At 41.3% G+C, this 19190-nt stretch overlaps 1 protein-coding gene across 1 annotated transcript in view; it reads right to left on the reverse strand.

Moving 5' to 3' along the window:
* Positions 1 to 6110: 6110 nt before the first annotated feature.
* Positions 6111 to 19190, reverse strand: part of endou (endonuclease, polyU-specific) — a 65788-nt gene continuing 52708 nt past the window's right edge. The window contains exons 6-8 of the mRNA XM_043676426.1: positions 18340 to 18446; positions 13941 to 14083; positions 6111 to 6280 (exon numbers count right to left, since the gene is read on the reverse strand). Coding sequence (XP_043532361.1) covers positions 6166 to 6280; positions 13941 to 14083; positions 18340 to 18446 — 365 coding nt within the window. The 3' untranslated portion in view covers positions 6111 to 6165. The remainder of the gene's footprint in view (positions 6281 to 13940; positions 14084 to 18339; positions 18447 to 19190) is intronic.

Consider the following 19190-nt stretch of genomic DNA (forward strand, 5'->3'; position numbering starts at 1 on the left):
AGGTCAGGCAGCATCCAAGGAGCAGGAGAATCGACGTTTTGGGCATGAGCCCTTCTTCTGGCCAATGATAACTCTGTGATGTTGAAAGCGAGGAATTCTAAGACGGTAACATTATTGAATGTTGAGGAGAGACGGTTAGATTCTCTCCTGCTGGAGGTGGTCATTACCTGTTATTAGTGTGGCATGAGTGTTACTTGGCATTCATCAACACAAGCCTGGATGTGGTTTCGGACAGCTTTAATATCAAAGGAATCATGGACAGTGCTGAACATTGTATAATCATAAAGAATATTCATACTTATGACCATATAATGGAGGGAAGGTCATTGATGAAGCAGATAAAGATGGTTGGACCTAGGACACTACCCCTGAGCATGGTGCAGTGATGCAATACACCCTGTAGTTATGTCTGAGGAATAAGATGATTGACCTTCAACAACTGCAGCCATTTTCTTTAGTGCAAGGTACGTCTCCAATTCTGATTACCATTGACTCCAGCTTTGCTAAAGCTGCTTTATGCCTTTATAGGTAAGGTAGATGAGGTTCAAGCCAGATCAAGAGATGGCACTATGATGTTGCAGCCAGTCCTATCCTCTCTATGTTCCAGGCATTTGTTATTTTAGACAAAATAGGAAGGAAGGTAAAAGAAATGGAGGAATTGTATTACTAATCATGGAGAATGTCAAATCTACACTCTGAGAGGATATTTTGGAGGGCTCATCCACTGAGGCAATATGGGTAGAGGTCAAAAATAAATTGGTTGCAATCTCTCTATACTAAAGTCTGTCCAATAGTCACCATTTGAGGAACAAATGCATCAGCAGATTATGGAAAGATGCAATAAGAGCAGCGTTGTCATTGTGGGTGACTTAGTATTGACTAGGACTCCCTTAGAACAAGAGATTAGATTGGGCAGAATTTGTTAAGTGCATCCAAGAGGGCTTCTTGAAACGGTGTGTGGATAGCCCAACTAGAGGAGGGGCCATATTAACTAATGAGCCTGGCCAGGTGACTGACCTTTCAGTGGGAGAGCTTTTTGGAAACTGTGACCACAACTCCGTAAGTTTTAAGATAGTTATAAGGCTAAATCAGAACCTTGTGGGAAGGTACTGAGCTGGGGAAGGCCAAATTAAGTCAGTATTAGGCGGGGGGAGTTGTTTAAAAGCCTACTAATCAGAGATTAGGACTCACACCATGTTCCAGTAAGGAGGAAGGTCAAGGATGGCAAGGTAAGGCACCTTTGGATGACAAGGGAGGTTGTGAATTTAGTCAAAAAGGAAAACAAAAAGAAGCATTTGCACAATTTAGGAACATAAAATCAGATAGGATTCATGAGGAATATAAAGAAAGCAGGAAAGAACTCAAGCAGAGAATTAGGAAATGAGCCACAAAATGTCTTGACAAGTAGGGGGTAAAGAGAATCCAAAGGCATTCTATACATACATTAAAAACAAAAGGAAACTAAGGAGAAGGTAGGACTAGTAACACAGGGATCTGTGCTGTTGTTTGTGATATACATAAATGATTTGGAGGAACATGTAGGTTGCCTCATTAGCAAGTTTGTAGATGACACTAAGATTGGTGGAGTAGCAGATAGTGAAGGGGACTGTCAGAGGATATAGATAGATTGGAGATTTGGGGAGAGAAATGGTAGATGGAGTTCAATCTGGACAAATGTGAGGTGATACATTTTGGGAGATGCAATTCCAGACCGAACTATACAGTAAATGGAACACTCCTGGGGAAAATTGATGTACAGGGAGATCTGGGTGTTCAGGTCCATTGTTTCCTGAAGATGACAATGCAGGTCAGTAGAGTGGTCAAGAAGGCGTATGGCATGCTTTCCTTCATCGGATGTGATGTTGAGTAGAAGGGTTTGCAGGTCATGTTGCAGTTGTATAAGACTTTGGTTCGGTCACATTTGAAACACTGCATACAGTTCTGGTCTCCACATTATCAAAAGGCTGTGGATGCTTTGGAGAGGGTGCAGAGGAGGTTCACCAGGATGTTGCCTGGTATAGAGGGTGTTAGCTATGAGAAGAGGTTGAGTAGATAAGGATTATTTTAATTGGAAAGAGGAGGTTGAGGGGAGTTTGGATTGAGGACTATAAAATCATGAGAGGTGTAGACAGGATGTAGGTTTGCTCGCTGAGCTGGAAGGTTCATTTCCAGATGTTTTGTCACCCTACTAGGTAATATCTTCAGTGGGCCTCAGGAGAAGCACTGCTGATAAATCCTGCTTTCTATTTATATGTTTGAGTTTCTTTGGGTTGGTGATGTCACTTCCTGTGGTGATGTCATTTCCTGGGTTGGTGATGTCACTTCCTGTGGTGATGTCATTTCCCGTGGTGAAGTCCTGTTCTTTTTCTCAGGGTGGTAGATGGTGTCTAACTCAATGTGTTTGTTGATAGAGTTCCGGTTGGAATGCCATTCTTCTAGGAATTCTCGTGCTTGTCTTTGTTTGGCTTGTTCTAGGATGGATGTGATTTCCCATTTGAAGTGGTGTCCTTCCTCACCCGTATGTAAGGATACTAATAAGAGTGGGCCATGTCTTTCATGGCTAGTTGGAGTTCATGTAACCTGGTGGCTAGTTTTCTGCCTGTTTGTGAGATAGATCCTAAATGATTGCTTTATGTTGATATTCACCTAGGAGAAGGATATGGAGATTAATGTGGAGCACGCTAGGGCATTTTGAGATCAAGAAAGAAGTGGTGCTGACTCTCGAAGAGCATTAAGGTAGATAAGTCCCCAGCACCCAATGGTATAGGGCAACATGGTGGCTCACAGTGCCAGGGACTTGGCTTCAATTCTAACCTCGGGTGACTGTCTGTGTAGAGTTTGCACATTCTCCCCGTGTCTGTGTGGGTTTCCTCTGGGTGCTCTGGTTTCCTCCCACAATCCAAAGATGTGCAGCTTAGGTGAATTGGCAATATTAAGTTGCCCATTGTATTCAGGGATGTGTAGGTTATGTGCATTGGTTAGGGGTATATATAGGGTGTAAGTGAGATACTTTTCAGAGGGTCAGTGTGGACTTGTTGGGCCAAAGGGCCTGTGTCCACACTGTAAGGATTCTATTCTATTTTAGGTATCTACTTTAGTTTGAGAGAGGCAAGAGAGGAGATTGCTGGGGCTTTAATCAAGATTTTTGTATCCTCACTCGCCACTTGGAGAGGTCCTGGAGGACTGGCGAGTAGCTAACATTGTTCTGCTATTCAAGAAGGAAACTATAAACTAATGAGTCGCACATCAGTGGTTGGGAAGCTATTCCAGAGGATTCTTAGGGATAACATTTATGGCCATTTGGAAAAACATAGCCTAATTAGGGACAATCAGCATGGCTTTGTGTGGGTTATGTCTTACTAACTTGAATTTTTCGAGGAGTTGTCAAACGTGATTGTTGAGAGTAGAGCAATGGATGTTGTCTATGTGGATTTTAGTAAGGCTTTCAACAAGGTCTCTCATGGTAGGCTCATCCAGGAGATTAAGATGCTTGGGATCAGGTGACTTGGCTGCTTGGATTCAAATTTGGCTTGCCCATAGAAGGCAGAGGTAGTGGTAGAAGTTTGTTTTTGGTTGGAGGTCTGTGTCTAGTAATGTTCTACAGGCATCCATATTTGGATCTCTGCTGTTTGTGATATATCTAAATGACTTGGATGAAAATGTAGGTGGGTGAGTTAGTAAGTGAGAGTTAGTGGGTGAGAGGTAATTTCGGTTTAAACTTTAAGATGTGCCTGGACCACAGACTGATCTATAATAAAAGACAAAACTTTTGTTTCTTTTCTAACAACCATTTTATATACTCAAAAGTAGAATAGTTTAAATTGTGCAGAATGCTGACAATTTGTGAGCGATAGTAAAAACAAGCAGGCTCTTGATTGATGAAGCCATTAACACAGCAGGGAAGGATGAGTTCTTGACTGATAAGACTGCTAGCACAGACAGAGAAGAATAAGTCTTTGACTGATAAGACTATTGGGTGAGAAAAACAACAACTTTAGAGACTCTGAAGACATTTGTTGCAGACTTTGTGATAAGGGTACAAATCGAAGAATAATGATGTTTTTAAGAATGTGAACCTCATGGCTTGTTGGAGCCAAGGAGAGGAGGGACTTGTGCTGTATATAATGGGAGACTTTGTAAGCCTCAGCGCGCCTTTTCTTTAAGGGTGCCCGACTCTGCAGACTTGACTTGTTAATAAAACTTTGTTTTCCTGAATTTGTCTAGAGCGATTATTGAGAAGCGATTTTTGTTTCTAACAGTAAGTTTGGAGATGACACAATGATTATGGGAGTTATGGTTGAAGGTTACCAAAAGACAGTGTGGTATATAGATCAGTTGCAGATATAGGTGAAAAATAGCAGATGGAGTTTAATCTGGGCAAGTGTAAGGTGCTGGGAGATCACTCTGGGAGATCAAATGTTAAGGAGAAGTATACTGTTAATGACAGGACCCTGAACAGAAAGTCTATAGCTCCCTGAAAGTGGCCACGCAAGTAGATAGGGTGATAAAGAAGGCATATAACATGCTTACCTTTATTCATCAGGGAATTAAGTACAAGTGTCAAGATGTCATGTTGCAGCTTTATAAGACTTTGCTTAGGCGACACTTAAGGTATTGCATTCAATTCTGATCATCACATTACAGGAAGGATGTGGAAGCTTTGGAGAGTGCGCAAAAGAAGTCTGCTGCCTGAATTATGGGCATGACGAGAGGTGAGAAAAAGCTGAATTATTTTCTTTGGAGAGGCAGAGGCTGAGTGGAGACTTGATGGAAGTCTATAAAATAGAAGATGCAAAGATAGGGTTGACAGTCAGAATCTTTTTCCTTAGAGCTGAAACATTTAATACTGGGAACATGTATTTCAGGTGAGAGGGGGAAAAGATCAAAGATGTGAAGGCTAAGTTTTTTTTTTACACAGAGAATGGTAGGTATCTGGAATATGCTGTTAGGGTCGATGATGGAGGCAAATTCAATAGGGGGTGTTTTAAGGGACTTTTAGACACAAAAAGAACAAAAGTACAGCCCTTTGGCCCTCCAAGCTGTGCTGATCTTCATGCCCTAACTAAAGTAAAACACAAATCTTCTGCCCTTATTCAGTCTGTATTCCTCTATTCTCTCCATATTCATGCAATTGTCCAAATTCCTCCTAAATGTTGCCAAGATGCCTGGGTTCTAGCAGTGCATTGTGGCTCCTAACACTCTTTGAAACATTTTCCTCGCACACCTCCCTTAAAGTTTCCACCTTTAACCTTGAACTTGTGCCCTCTTGTAATTGAAACTTCAATCCTGGGAAAAAAGCCTCTGACTATCCACCCTAACTATGCCTCTTATAAGTTTGTAGACCTCTGTCAGGTCTCCTCTCAGCTGCTGCATTTCTAGTGAAAACAATCCAGTTTTTTTAGCCTTTCCTCATAGCCAATACCATCGAGACTAGGCAACATCCTGGTGAACGTTCTCTGCATCTCTCCAAAGTTTCCATGTCCTTCTGTAGTGTGGTGAGCAAAACTGCATACAATATACCAAACGTAACCTAACAAGGGTTTAATATAGTTGCAACATGGTTTGCCAACTCTTGTACTCCATGCCCTGTCTGATGAAGACAAGCATATCATATGCCTTCTCAATCACCTTGGCCAAAAGTGTTGCCACTTTTAGGGAACTGTGACCTGTAAGCCCAGATCTGCCTGTATGTCAATGTTCATAAGGGTTCTGCCATTTATAGTATAATTCACACCATATTGCAATGGACTAAGGGAGGCAGTAGCCATTAGTTTAATTTGGCATCATGTTCAGCACAACATCTTGGGCTAAAGGGCTTGTTCTATGCCACCCTTAGTCAAATATGGTATTGATGTCAAGGGCAGCCACTCTCACCTCCCTCTGGATATTAGTTCTTTTCTCCTCATTTGGACCAAGACTACAACAAAGTCAGGGCCTAATGGAACCCAAACTGAGTATCAATAAGAAGCAGTGCAGCAGGTTGATTTAGCATATGCTGTGGAATGGGCACCATGGAGAGGAGACAGCACGAGTGTGGTTGGCTCTGATAAAGTTGATTCCTGCAGAGAACAAAATCAAATCTAATCCACATTGTGACACAAAGACTTGCAGAGCAATCTTCTTTATTTTCTATCAGATTATGATAACGAAAGAATTCTGCTCCTGTTACGGAGTTAGAGGGAAAGCTGATGCTACATATTTCTTCCCATTTCCATATGTGGACTTGGTCCAGGTGTATGTCTGAATTTTCATGGTGTTCCTGCCAAGCTTCACTGTACACCTGCAGAAAACAAAATAGTTACTAAGGCCAGCAGTCCTGGTATCATCACCTCGGCAATGCATGGTCTACTGGCTTATTCTGACAGGCTCAGCATATTCATTTTGATAGATTTGGGGCATTTATATCCCCTCCAAACAACCCATATCACAGTATAAGCAATCAGTGGTCATGAATGGAGATTAGTGAGCCTTACCTCTAGACCAGTGAGCCTTACTTCTGTTATAGGAAAGGTTTTGGAAAGGATTATGAGAGATAAGATTTATAATCATCTAGCAAGCACCAATTTGATTTCAAATAGTCAATGTGGTTTCATCAAGGGTAGGTTGTGTCTCACAAACCTCATTGAATTTTTTGAGAAGGTGACCAAGCATGTAGATGAAGGTAGGGCAGTTGAGGTGGTATACTTGGACTTCAGTAAAGCCTTTGATAACGTTCCACATGGTAGGCTGATGGAGAAAATGCAGAGGCATGGAATTGAGGGTGATTTAGCAGTTTGGATTAGAAACTGGCTTTCTGGAAGAAGGTAGCAAGTGGTGGTTGATGGAAAATATTCAGTCTGGAGTCCAGTTACTGTGCCACAAGGATCTGTTTTGGGACCACTGCTGTTTGTCATTTTTATAAATGACTTAGATGCAAGCATAGGTGGTTGGATTAGTAAATTTGCAGACGACACTAAAGTTTGTGGAATAGTGGACAGTTTGGAAGAATGTTACAGGTTGCAGGGAGACCACCCAGGTGGATAGTGCTGGTAAGAAGGCATACGGTGTGTTAGGTTTCATTGGTAGAGGGATTGAGTTCCAGAACCTCAATATCATGCTGCAACTATACAAAACGCTGGTGCGGCCACACTTGGAATATTGTGTACAGTTCTGGTCGCCCCATTACAAAAAGGATGTGGAAGTATTGGAAAAAGTCAGAGGAGATTTACCAGGATGTTGCCTGTTCTGGAGGGAAGGTCTTATGAGGAAAGGCTGAGAGACTTGGGTCTGTTCTCATTGGAGAGAAGAAGGCTAAGGGGGAATTTGATGGAGACATACAAGATGATCAGAGGATTAGATAGGGTAAACAGTGAAAGTCTTTTTCCTAGGATGATGACATCAGCTTGAGAGGGCACAACTACAAATTGAGGGGTGATAGATTTAAGACAGATGTCAGAGGCAAGTTCTTTACGCAGAGAGTGGTATGGGCCTGGAATGCCCTACCTGCTAAGGTAGTCAACTCAGCCACATTGGGGAGATTTAAACAATCCTTAGATAAGCACATGGATGATTTTGGGATAGTGTAGGGGGACGAGCTGAGAATAGTTCACAGGTCGGCGCAACATCAAGGGCCGAAGAGCCTGTTCTGCGTTGTATTGTTCTATTAATGAACTGAGTAATGCAGTCAACTAATTTATCACCCACTTACCATATACTGCAGTCCGTCAAAAAAACTGGCATTCCACAGCACGAACCAAACCATCCACCATTTCTATCTTTCCTGACTTATGGCAATTCCTGTCCAGTAATAATTCTAGTTTGAAATGATCATTTGTATAAATCCCTCCATGGCCTTACCATGCTCTTTTTATAATCTTTTCCAGTTCTCACCACCCTAAATTTGAAATCGAATTAGTTTAGCCTTTAGTTCACCTCCCATTTCCTTCATTATCCCATGGTGACCAAACCTTCAACAAATTACACCATAAACTCTGAAAGGCGGGGGGGGGGCAGGCAAAAGAGATTCCTGGAGCTGATTTCTAAGCTGATATCTCTTTAATCAATCTTTTGATACTTCCCAATATGTCATTCTTTGACTTAATATTCGGTCTTTGTTTCAATACAGCACTGTGACATGCACTCAGACAAGTTTCCATATTAGAAGTGCATGAGATGTTGTATTTTAATGTGTCCTAGCTGGCACGGTGGCTCAGTGGTCAGGAGTGCTTCCTTACAGCACCAGTGACCTGGGATTGATTCCACCCTTGGGCAACTGTGTGGAGTTTTCACATTCTCCCCGTGGCTGTGTGGGTTTCCTCCAGATGCTACGGTTTCCTCCCACAATCCAAAGATGTGCAGGTTGGGAGAATTGGCCATGCTAAATTGTCCACAGTGTTCAGGGATGTGTAGGTTAGGTGCATTAGTCAGATGTATATGTAGGGGAAGAGTTGAAGGTGGATTACTTTCAAACAGTCAGTGTGGACTTGCTGAGCCGAAAGGCCTGTTTCCACACTGTAGGGTTTCTATTCTATTCTAGCCATTGATGTTTACATTTTCTGGAATGCCTTTGAGGAGGAGGTTAGTTATTTGTATTGCAAGGGATAAGAAAACTGGGTGGCAGTAAGGGCATGTTGCAAGTCTGTTCCTTTTTCTCAAAGTGACTGTACCCTTGATTTTTATCAGAGGGGTCATAGTGCTGAGTTGGTGCAGAGATGAATGGTTTATTGGGGCCCATTTTGTTTACCCCTAAACAGATGATATCTCAGGCCAAAGTCTCTCATGTTTTAGAAATGACTTGTATAATGAAAGGGGAATGGGCAGTCCTGGCAGCTGAGGTTTATTGGTTCAGTTCAGCAGTGTGTGTAAAGAAAAGCTGGGTACTCTCTCTCCTTCTGCCCTTGTGATTTTGAACTGTGAGTTGCCTGTGCCGTGTTTTACTGTTTATGCTCAGGGAAGTGCATGTTTTTGGAACAGCGTCATTAAAATTCGGGTTTGGATAGGATAACTTATCGGGTATTCTATTTTCTGTTCTTTGTGTTTCGTTCTGTAATTTTGTAAATGAATTTTGTTTGTTTAAAACTTGGCAGTCGACCCAGCTAATTCACACCAGGAATATCCACTACACACCTAGCTAAACAAATAGCAAGGTTATGGTCTGGGCTACCTGCTGAAAGAGGTTTTGAGGGGTCTAGCCTAGTCCATAACAGACCAGGGGCTCTTTGCAGGATTTAAACAGTGAGTGGTAGGTATGACTGTCTTTTAGTTTGCGTGTTGGTTTGATTGGTTTAAACAGTGCTTGGATAGCATGGCTATTTCAGTCACCAAGGAGTTTCTGGAGGTGGAAGAGGTGACCTTGATGGTTTTACGATAGGCAAGTAAGACCAAGCTGCGGGAATTAATAGACAAGCTGAGGTTGAAGATACCTCCTAGAGATGATTGCAGCATTGGCTCAGCATTTAAATTTGCTGGAAACTCCATCAGGATCTGTAGAAATAGCTAAACCTCAATTGCAAATGAAGAAGCTTTAGTTAGAAGCAGAAATGAAACGATTTGAGTTATGATTAAAATCAGTAGAAAATAAATGAAGGGCTTTACCAAAAGAGAAAGAAAAAGAGAGAGAGTTAGAACTTCAGAAATTGACACTTAAAAAGGGAAGTGAGCATAAAAAGATGGAGAGAAAGGCTGAAGATCAGCTTAGTGAGGAGGAGCAAGCCCCTGGTTGTCAAAAGCCTGGTGTGAGTTTAAGTATGATCAAGCATTGCCTAGATGTAATGAGAAGGATGTGAAATCCTTTTCATCTAATTTGGAAAAAGTAGCTAAACAAATGCAGTAGCCAGTGACCATGTGGGTTTTGTTGATCCAGACCAAACTTGTCGGTAGAGCTAATGAGATATTCGCATCACGATTAGAGGAGGTAGCTAGGGAGTATGAGGAGGTGAAAAAAGCTATCATAAGTGGATCTGAGCTTGTATCAGATGCCTATAGACAACGTTTCAGGAATCTAAGGAGGAACTCTGGTCAAATCCAGATTGAGTTTGAAAGGATCAAACAAACTAATTTTGATGAGTGGACAAGAGCTTTAAAAATAGAGCAAACTTAGAGAGACAATTATTTTTGAGGAGTTCAAAAATTCACTGCCTAACATAATGGAAACTCATGTGGAAGAGTTAAAATGGTGAGGTCAGCAGTTGAAGTGGCTGATGATTATGAGTTGGTCAATAAATCATGGTTAAACTCCCCGAATTAATTTTAATCCATGAGGGACAGAAGTTGGGGAAAAGAGAAAACCTCACGTGGCAAGTGAAAAATAGGTCTCAGTGAAGAGAGACCTTACCACAGGGTATTAAAGAAACCCTTGGAGGGGACAAAGAAGTTAAAAAGTTCTGGTGTTTTCATTGCAGTAAAGTAGGCCACATGAAATCATAGTGCTGGTGGGCAAGGAAAAGCACAGGAAAGCCAGGCGTGGGAAAGCAGGATAAGCCTGGAAATTTTGTTGGAATAGTAACAGAAAGCACAGTGGAAGCTAGAAAGCTGCATCAGAGTGTACAGAGTTTGATTGAGGAGGAAGTGCCAGATCTGCTTAAAAAATATACTTGCAATGTAAAGTTTGTTCACATAGGCCAGAAGTAGCAGGTAAAGAAGTTACAATATGAAGGAACACAGGATCCTCTTAGTTTGTACTGCTGAAGGACTATTGCCAGAAAAGGTACTGATAACAGGAGTTCATGGTGAGACAAAAGCGCTCAATTATGTAAAGTGAAGTTAGAGTGTCCAGAAAAGAATGAAGAATTTATGGTAGCAGTACTGGACAATCTCTTGGCTCCAGGAATATAATTTGTCCTTGTGAATGATATAGCTGATTCACCGGTGGGCATGCTGCCTACTCTGGTTGAAAGGCCAGTGGAGATGCAGGCAACTGAAGCAATTCAGGATGTTTATCCAGGAATCTTCCCTGATTGATCACAGAGTCATGAGCTGAAGCAGGAGAGTTCAAAGGTCGCAGATAAGGAAGCTGAAGTGGCATTAGCACGGACTGTCTTTGGTCATATAAGTGGGACAGAACAGGAGCAAATAGGTAAACCTGCAAGTATCTGCTGAGCTCATTGAGTTACAGCAGAAAGATAAAAATTTAAAGCAGTTGTATCAAAAGGCATACACAGAAAAAGAGTCTGAATGTATCCCTATGTGTTATTACCTGAAAAATTATGTCTTAATGAGGAAATGGAGACCACCACATATTCAAGCAGATGAGAAATGGGCAGAAATTCACATAATTGTATTGTCAGTGGGTATAGAAAGGAGGCGTTCGAGTGGCACATGAGCTACCACTTGGAGGTCATTTAGGAGTGAGGAAAACACAGGCTAAAATACAAAGGCATTTTTACTGGCCTGGACTGCACAAGGATGTAGTTGAATATTGCCAAATGTGTCATACATGTCAGGTAATTGGAAAACCACAAGTAGTAATAAGACCTATTCCAGCATTTGAGGAATCTTTTACAAGAGTCTTAATTGATTGCATAGGTCTCCTACATCAAACAAAAAGTGAGAATCAGTATTTGTTAACAATAATGGATATATTGACGAGATTTCCAGAGGCCATTTCATTAGGCAATATCACAGCTAAAAGGATTACCGAGGAATCACTCAAATTTTTTACTAGATACAGACTACTCACAGAGATACAGTCAGTTCAAAGCTCAAATGTCACATCCAAACTATTCAAGGAAGGTATGGACAGTTTAAGCATAAAATAATTCAAATATACCATGCACCATCTAGAATCGCAGGAAGCGATAGAGAGATGGCATCAAACACTAAAGACCATTTTTAGGGCTTATGGTCAGAATTATCCAGATAATTGGGATAAAGGAATTCTGTTTGTGCTTTTTGTGATCAGAGATACACCAAATGAATTGACCAAATTCAGTCCATTTGTATTAGTTTTTGGGCATGAAGTGAGAGGACCATTAAAATTGATAAGGAGAAATTAGTAAGTCAGAAATCAGAGATTTGGATTATGTGTCAAATTTTAGGGAACAATTAAATAGAGTTGGGGAGTTGTCTCGGCAGCATTTAAAAGTATCGAAGAATGCAATGAAACAGGAAGCAGAAAAGAAATCACAAATTTACAGTTTTGCTATCGGGGATAGTGTATTAGTATTACTTCCAGTATTAGGTGAACCTTTAAAAGCAAGATTTAGTGGACCTTATCAAATCGAAAGGAAATCAAGTGAGTGAGCTACTTGATACAGACTCCAGACAGGAAGCAATCTCACAGTGTGTCATGTGAATATGCTCAAAAGGTATTTTGCCAGGAAAGGAAAGCAAGCGGAGAAGGTGTTAATGGTCACAACACAGAAGGAAGATCAAGTTCAGAGGATTCTGAATTGGACATTCCACAAATTAAATTGGACAATGAGGAAGTTGTCAAAAATTGGGATAAATTATTGGGTTAACTTCCTGAGAAAAACTGAACTGACCTGAAAGAGTTATTACTATCACATGGAGAGATATGCAGAAATAAACTGGGAAGTACTAACCTAATTGTGCATTATGTAGATATAGGAGATGCTGCTCCAATTAAGCAACTTCCTTATAGGCATAACCCTCTAAAGTTGGCACAGGTTCAGAAGGAGGTAGAATGTATTCTCCAACGTAGCATAATCGAAGTGAGTTACAATGACTGGAGCTCACCCATAGTCCCAAAGCCAGATGGTACTCAATGGTTATGAATGGACTATCGCAAAGTCAATGCAGTTACAAAGACTGACACATATCCAATTCCATGGTTGGAAGACTGTGTTGAAAACTTACATTTCTAAGTTGGATTTGTTCAGATGCTACTGGCAGGTATCCCTGTCAGAGAAAGCAAAGGCAATGTCTGCTTTCATAACACCAAATAGACTGTATCAGTTTAAAGTCATGCCATTTGGTATGAAAAATGCTCCGGCCACATTTCAGAGGCTAACTAATAAGGTCATTGCCAGATTACCCAACTGTGTTGTCTATAATGATGACCTGGTAATTTTTAGTCATTCATGAAGGGAATATTTACAGCATTTATCAGACTTGTTCGATCGACTTCAGAAGGCAGGCTTGGTGGTAGACCTAGATAAAAGTGAATTTACTTTGTGAGATGATTTACTTTGTAAGGAGCAACAGGAATAAAGAGTACTTGGCTAATGGTAAGATTCTTGGTAGTGTTGATGAGCGGAGGGATCTCGGTGTCCATGTACATAGACCTCTGAAAGTTGCCGCCCATGGTTATAGGCATACGGTGTGTTAGCTTTTATTGGGATAGGGACTGAGTTTCAGAGCCATGAGGTCATGCTGCAGCTGTACAAAACTCCGGTATGGCTGCAGTTGGAGTATTGCATACAGTTCTGCTCACCGCATTATAGGAAGGATGTGGAAGCTTTGGAAAGGGTTCAGAGAAGATTTACTAGGATTTTACCTGGTATGGAGGCAAGGTCTTATGAGGAAAGGCTGAGGGATTAGAGGCTGTTTTCGTTGGAGAGAAGAAAGTTGAGAGGCCACTTAATTGAGATACATAAAATAATCAGAGGGTTAGATCGTGTGGACAATGAAAGCCTTTTTCCTCGGATGGTGATGGCTAGCACGAGGGGACATAGCTTTACATTGAGGGGTGATAGATATAGGTCAGATGTCAGAGGTAGTTTCTTTACTCAGACGAGTAGTAGGGCATGGAATGCCCTGCCTACAACAGTAGTAGACTCGCCAACTTTAAGGGCATTTAAATGGTCATTGGATACACATGTGGATGAAAATGGAATAGTGTAGGTTAGATGAGCTTCAAATTGGTTCCACGGTCGGCGCAATATCGAGGGCCAACTGGCCTGTACTGCGCTGTAATGTTTTATAAATGTTCTATAAATGGTCGAGCATGGTTGAAAGGCCAAATGATCTAACCCTGCTCTTGGTTTTTATGTAATACTTACGGAGAATTTGGCCTTGCAATAAAGCAAAGAGTATAAATGGCAAAGTCAAATTCGGGACTGGAGCCAATGAATTCTGAACCCACTTGTTTGAAGTATCCATTCCAGTTAAACTGCATTGCCAGCACATCTGGATAGCTAGTCCACTATTAAAAATAGAACAAGGTATCAGAATTATTGGAAATTAACAACCGCAAAATTGGATCAACACAGCTTCTTCTAATGTTCTTTTTGAACCTTACACAGGAATCAAATCAAGAGTTCCAGCCGGTGTTTGACATAAGGGAAGAAAACATTGTTCTGGACTGTCCAATTACAACTTATCCTGATAGTTGAAACAAAACTTCTTATCTCAAAACCAGGCAGCTTTTGGTTCTTCTATTTGGATCTTCCTGTGTATTCTTTTCTTCTTCTTAGGAATTCAGCTTCACAGGTTACTGATCAATAAAGGTACTTCTAAGAGAGCTATTTTTCAGGCAGTCATTTTACATGCTGGGGCTTGGCAGTTCACCTCCCAACTGTTCATTTTTCTCTGGGTCTCACCCCTGAGAGCATCAGATTGTGTCATTGGCTTTTAAGATTATCAACATACTCAATTCAAACTTGATTGGAATTTGGTACTTTTCAGGATATAGTTTAAACTAATTGGCTGAATCCGCTATGCCAAGTACATTTAGCATCTTGTCACCCTCACTGGTTCCTCTGAGTATTGATCAACATGGAAGAGTACTGATTCATCACCCGAGAGAGGACAGTACATGGCAATCAGCAGGAGGATACCTTGCCCATGTTTAACCTGAAGCCATGAGACCTCATGGGGTCCAGAGTTAATGTTGTGGTCTTCCAGGGCAACACCCTCCCAACTGTGTAACACTGTATGCGACTACCTCTGCTGGGTCTGTCCTGCTGGGAGAATTTATCCTTGAATAGTGATGTAGGGCCTGGGACATTGTCCAGAAGGTATGATTCTGTGAATATGACTGTCAGGTTGTTGCTTGACCAGTCTGTGGGACATCTTTCTAAAGTTTGTCACTAGCCCCCAGATATTAGTAAAGAGGAGTCTGCAGGGTTGACAGGGCAGTTTTTGTCATTGACTTTTCTAGTTCCTAGGTCAGTGCTAGGTGGTCTGTCCAGTTTCATTTCTTTGTTGAGACTTCATAGCAATTGATACGATTGAGTGGCTTGCTAAGCCATTTTGAAGGGAAGTTGAGAGTCCACCACATCGTTGTGGCTCTGGATTCACATGTAAACCAGATTAGATCAGGATGGCGGATTCCTTCCCTGAAGGGCATTAGTGATCCAAACCATTTTTTTTTTCAAAAATTGACAGAAGTCCCATTATCATTGTAGCTTCTTGTCTGTAGATATTTTGTATAGAATACAAATTCCACCATCTGCTGTGGCAGGATTCAATCCTGGGTTCCCCATAACATTATTTGAGTCTCTGGATTAGTTACCTAGTGATAGGGGAGTTGAGTAGCTACAGCCAGGGACCCTCTAACATATGTCACCACTGACTTCTTTCCTTAGCGACATCCAAACTGATTCAGATTCAACTTTGTGATCCTCTGATCCTTTATTAATAGAATCACTTCATCTCCTTGCTCTTATTTCCTATCCTTCTGAAATGTCAAATAACTTTGAATCCCCAGGTTCTAGATGTGGTCACTTCGTAAGAAGTGTCTTTAGCAGCTTTCATATCATAGTCTATTCTATCACTTCTATTTGTGTTGTCAATTCATCAATCTTCTTATGATTGCTGTGCGCATTTAGATAAAGATGTTTTAATTCTGCTTTTGACCATATACTCCATTTTGATCATATTCCCTGTTCTCTTCATGTTACACTCTGGTTATCTTTAATCATAATAACTTTATCTTTTCTTTTAAATTTTCCAAATCTGCCCTCATGTGAACTCTCCTCCCCTTTGTTAGGTTTAAAGCCCTGTCAACAGCCCAAATGATATGATTTACCAAACATTGGTCCCAACATGGTTTGGATAAAGGTTGTCCCAACACTACAGTTCTCACCTTCCCTAAACCTGCTATCAGTGCCATGAATCAAAACCCAATTATTTCTCCCATATTTATCTCTGAGTCTCACACTGCTCATGACTCAAGTAGAAATCCAAAGATTATTACTTTCATAGTTTTACTTTTCAATTTAGTCTTTTACTGCTCATACTCCCTCAACAGAACTTTTTTCTTAGTTGTTGTTGGTAACCACATGGAGCACGATAACTGAATCCTTTCCTTCCCATTTCAAGTTCCTTTCTAGCTCCAAGGTATCCTTAACTTGGAGCTTGGCAGACAACAGAATCAGTACTCAAAGCTCTCGGCTAAAGTATCTACCTACTTCTCTTTTCATCTGAATATTCAATTGTCTGGTAAAACTACATTCCTTTTCATTCCCTCCACTTGAATGGATCCTTGCACCATGGTATTTTTTAGAATCCTGACAGTGTGGAAACAGGCCCTTCGGTCCAACAAGTCCACACTGACCCTCCAAAGAGTAACCCACCCAGACTCATTTCCCTACATTTACCCCTGCCTAATAACCTACACGATGGGCAATTTACCATGGCCAATTCACCTAACCTGTACATCTTTGGATTATGGGAGGAAACTGGAGCACCAGGAGGACATCCATGCAGACACTGGGAGAATGTGCAAACTCCACACAGACAGTCGCCCGAGGCTGGAATCAAACCCAGATCCCTGGCACTGTGAGGCAGCATTGCTAACCACTGAGCCACCATGCCACCCATATTGTAGTCAGTTTGCTCACCCATCTAGCAGCCAGCATTCTTGACACAAAAGCTGAAAGAGCTTCAAACTTGTTGAACAATTCCAAGCACTAGCACTCTGCAATTGTTATCTTCTGGATCCATATATCTGCCTCTCTTACAGTCTCACTCTCCACTATCTCATCTTGCAGCAAATCTCTTGCACCAAATTTGAGGGGTCTCAATGCCTTCTGGAACAAAGAATCCAATTAATCTTTCCCCCTCCCTTATGCATCAGTCTCTGAATCTCAGAGCCCAGGTCATCATGTCTAAGACAAAGTTCCTTGAGCCACTTCCTGATGAAGGACTTTTGCCAGAAATGTTGATTCTCCTGCTCTTCACATACTGCCTGACCTGCTGTGCTTTTCCAGCACCACACTCTCCACTCCTTGAGTTACAGACCTTTACTATAGATTTAGCTGTTGTGGATCACGCTGGTGTTCAGCAGCTTCCACATGACATAGCTGCAACACATCACCTGCCCTGCCATCTTTATTCTGTTTAAATAAGTAGATTTCAAGTTAAGAAATATCAATGAATATCTATACTTATATTATGGGAGTTCAACTAAATATACTTTAAATTTAATATTTATACCTCTCTAGTATAGTTTAAACTACTATTTCAGTTTATATTGAGGAGGTGCTGGTTTTAGACTGGGGTGGACAAGGTTAAAAATCACACAACACCAGATTATAGTCCAACAGGTTTATTTGGAAATGCTAACTTTCACAGCACTGCTCCTTCCTCAGGTAGCTCCTACCTGATGAAGGACCATCAGTCCAAAAGCTTGTGCTTCCAAATGAACCTATTGGACTATAATCTGGTGTTATGTAATATTTAATTATTTCAGTTTAGAGTGACTAAATATACTTAAAACTCATTAGTTACCAGTTAATGCCTTCAAGTTTCAGCTCTCAGGTCTCATTGTGTTTGGGTCTCACTCTTGGCCCAGAACAGTACCTTCTCCCTTACTTAATTTCCCAAATTATCTCACTTAGCAAATTCTCAGAATTAAGTATTCAGTCTTGCTCTTCTTAGACAACTTGCATTGTCATGTGGAGACCATCAATGAGATCATCAGCCTTTCACATTACCCAGGGGAGGATCCTTAGAGAGCAAGATCTGAAATGCAGTAGGCAAGGACAGGAGCACAGAAGCTGTGATTACCACATTCCAACTCTGTTTCCAATCAATGAGACAAAGCCATCAGTTCTTGAGAGGTTGGTAAGACACTGGGGTGATGCATCTAAACTATCTTTTCACTATTTTCCTCGTGTATTGTATTGTCAGTGTGAGGTATGATTGGACCACACAAATAATCTAGTTTACACTCAGATCTAAGTCCAAGGTGCAGTACACTTGACTACATGTCCAAAGCAAAAGTCAATTTATAGAGTTTCCATCCTTCCTGAGGTGGTGAAAGGATTGGTGCTGCAATCCAGAGACAGGCTCCATCCAGCAGGTCAGGCTTCAGACTTGAGAACCCCACAGCAAAGGACTGAATCAACCAACTAGCCTTCTGAGATTTGAAGGGAAGGAAAAGTGTACAGAGATGAAAAGAAATGTAATGATGTTAGATTGTGGTCAAATGCTCTTTCGAGCTCAATCACTCACTGGTCCGTCATAGTTGTAACTGTAATAATTCAGTTCGCCATTCTGCTCGGCAAGGTAGAAGCGGATCCAACTGTGGAACCCAGACACCTTCCCTCTCTTCACTTCACCTGTTTCCAAAACAATTTTGTGCAAATTAATCCTGGGATGACCTAGAATAGCAAACTATAAACCCAATAAACCAAACTATAGCTGGTCAGCCCTGAGTGATGGACAATGTGAAAGGACACAGAGTTCAGCTGGTAAGTGTAAGGTATAACTTACAGAAGTTGATGTAATAGTTCAGGCTGTAATGATGCAATCATAAGATAACATCTTACTTCTGATCTTATGAAGTCAGGGTTTTACAGCATGGAAAGAGGTCTTTCATTTTGTCCAGTACCTATCTACTCTGGTTTCATTTTCTAGCACTTGGTCCTTATGAAAGAAGGAAAGTCAGGATGAATTAGCTGGAGATTGGTCTAAGACACTACCCTGAAGAGCTCTTTAGCAAAGTCCTAAGGACTCAGTGATTGGTTTCCCACAACCACAACCCATCAACCTTTGCATCTCCAACCAGTGGAGGGTTGACTTTCCTCTGAGATAAGAGAAAGTGAGGGCTGCAGATGCTGGAGATCAGAGCTGAAAATGCGATTTCCAAAGCCCCTCCCCCAAGTCCCTCCTCCCTACCTTTTATCTTAGCCTGCTGGACACACTTTCCTCATTCCTGAAGAAGGGCTCATGCCCGAAACATCGATTCTCCTGTTCCTTGGATGCTGCCTGACCTGCTGCGCTTTTCCAGCAACACATTTTCAGCTTTCCTCTGAGATAGAAAGGTTCTTTACCATGCATCATTAGTAGCCAGAAATTATAGA

The sequence above is a fragment of the Chiloscyllium plagiosum genome, chromosome 35 (assembly GCF_004010195.1).
Source record: "Chiloscyllium plagiosum isolate BGI_BamShark_2017 chromosome 35, ASM401019v2, whole genome shotgun sequence".
In the NCBI taxonomy this organism is placed as follows: Eukaryota; Metazoa; Chordata; class Chondrichthyes; order Orectolobiformes; family Hemiscylliidae; genus Chiloscyllium; species Chiloscyllium plagiosum.